Source organism: Penaeus monodon, chromosome 30, assembly GCF_015228065.2.
Source record: "Penaeus monodon isolate SGIC_2016 chromosome 30, NSTDA_Pmon_1, whole genome shotgun sequence".
NCBI classification, from domain to species: domain Eukaryota; kingdom Metazoa; phylum Arthropoda; class Malacostraca; order Decapoda; family Penaeidae; genus Penaeus; species Penaeus monodon.
This window is the reverse complement of record NC_051415.1, coordinates 15081030-15082341: the sequence shown is the minus strand read 5'-3', so window position 1 is coordinate 15082341 and position 1312 is coordinate 15081030. Positions and strand designations below refer to the sequence as shown.

Genomic DNA, 1312 nt, shown 5'->3' with positions numbered 1-1312 from the left:
ATTATCTGGATAAGGAAGAGAAGTAAAGTGTAGCATATTGCCATTGTTTTTCCTATGATCATTGTCATATTTTTTTATTCAGATTAAGGTGAAAAAAATCATTGACAGTTAACATTTCCATCCTGGTTATTCAGTCATATAGAAGTAGTCACTCTGGTTTTTGTAAAACATGTATATGTCATTGTCTTACCAGTTATTACTAACAGCTCCTGGAGTTGTCAATGTCGATCTTGAAAATGCATAAATCTTCTCTCCTCTACACACCAGCTAATGGATTGGTTAGCTGGTTTGAGCCTCATTTTACAGAGGCCATTGAGGCTTAGAAGCATTGCTAATGCTTTTTGTATTTATTAATACATTGTATCAGTCATTATCACTCCTATCATGAGTTGGACTGCATATGTACTTGTGAATTTTCATAATTAAAGCTTATTTTCAAGTAAAAGTATACCCTAACAATACCCCTGTCTACAGGCTTGGCAGCACCAGCAGCATTTAGTGCACCGTATGTGATCAATGCCCAGGAGCCATACGTGGGGACCCTAATAACTGGTAAGTACTTTTCTGCTCTTCTTTTGAACCTTGTTTAGTTTTAACTTTGGTTAATGAGACTTTGTTCTTCTCTTGCTACATGCTACAAACTGGTGATTAGCCCACCTTTTCCTGCCAGTCAGACCTGAAATTTCATCCTCTTTTGCTCTTCACTACTTTTATCTTTAGATACTTTTAGAGTTGAGATTTCTTCTTCTGTTGTTGTTGTTTTTTCAAATTCTTTTTAATTCAGTAAGGTTTCTAGTAAATAGCATTTCCATAGAGGTGTATGCTCTCTTCTTCAGTCTTGATAGTTTTATTTGTTGATGTACTTTTGTTCTTTTGGTATTGATAATGAAAGTTTACAATAGATTTTCTTACATCCCATCATTACTAAAGCTTCTCACCTAGCATGCTTGGCTTTTACATCTCTTTTACCCCCTTTATCTTGCATGGACTAGTGTTTTACTATTAATGCTTGCAGGAAATCTGTAACATAACAAAAAGTATTTCACTGTGGGTATTTCATTACTGCAATAGTGCATAGTTTATATGTGATTGGCTGTTGTGTTAGACTTTGTAGGACTGATAAGTTACTCCATCTGAATCATTACATTGTGTTGTGATAGGTCCGACAGCAGTGATTCCTCAGTATTATGGGGTGCACTGGGGCGTGTATCCAGCAAATATCATCCAACAGCAGGGACCGGGTGGTCAGCCCAGGAGACCAATCTCTCCATCTCAAACCAGTGAAGTTACCAATCAGAGCAATGGTAACTTG

The 1312-nt window shown here is 36.7% G+C and overlaps 1 protein-coding gene across 2 annotated transcripts in view; it reads left to right on the top strand.

The window, feature by feature from the left end:
• Nucleotides 1–1312, top strand: part of LOC119592548 (pumilio homolog 2-like) — a gene marked incomplete in the record, with an annotated part of 245467 nt that overhangs the window by 235583 nt on the left and 8572 nt on the right. For both annotated transcript variants that reach the window (XM_037941414.1, XM_037941415.1), the window contains 2 exon segments: nucleotides 475–552; nucleotides 1161–1312. In XM_037941414.1, the coding sequence (XP_037797342.1) occupies nucleotides 475–552; nucleotides 1161–1312 (230 nt within the window).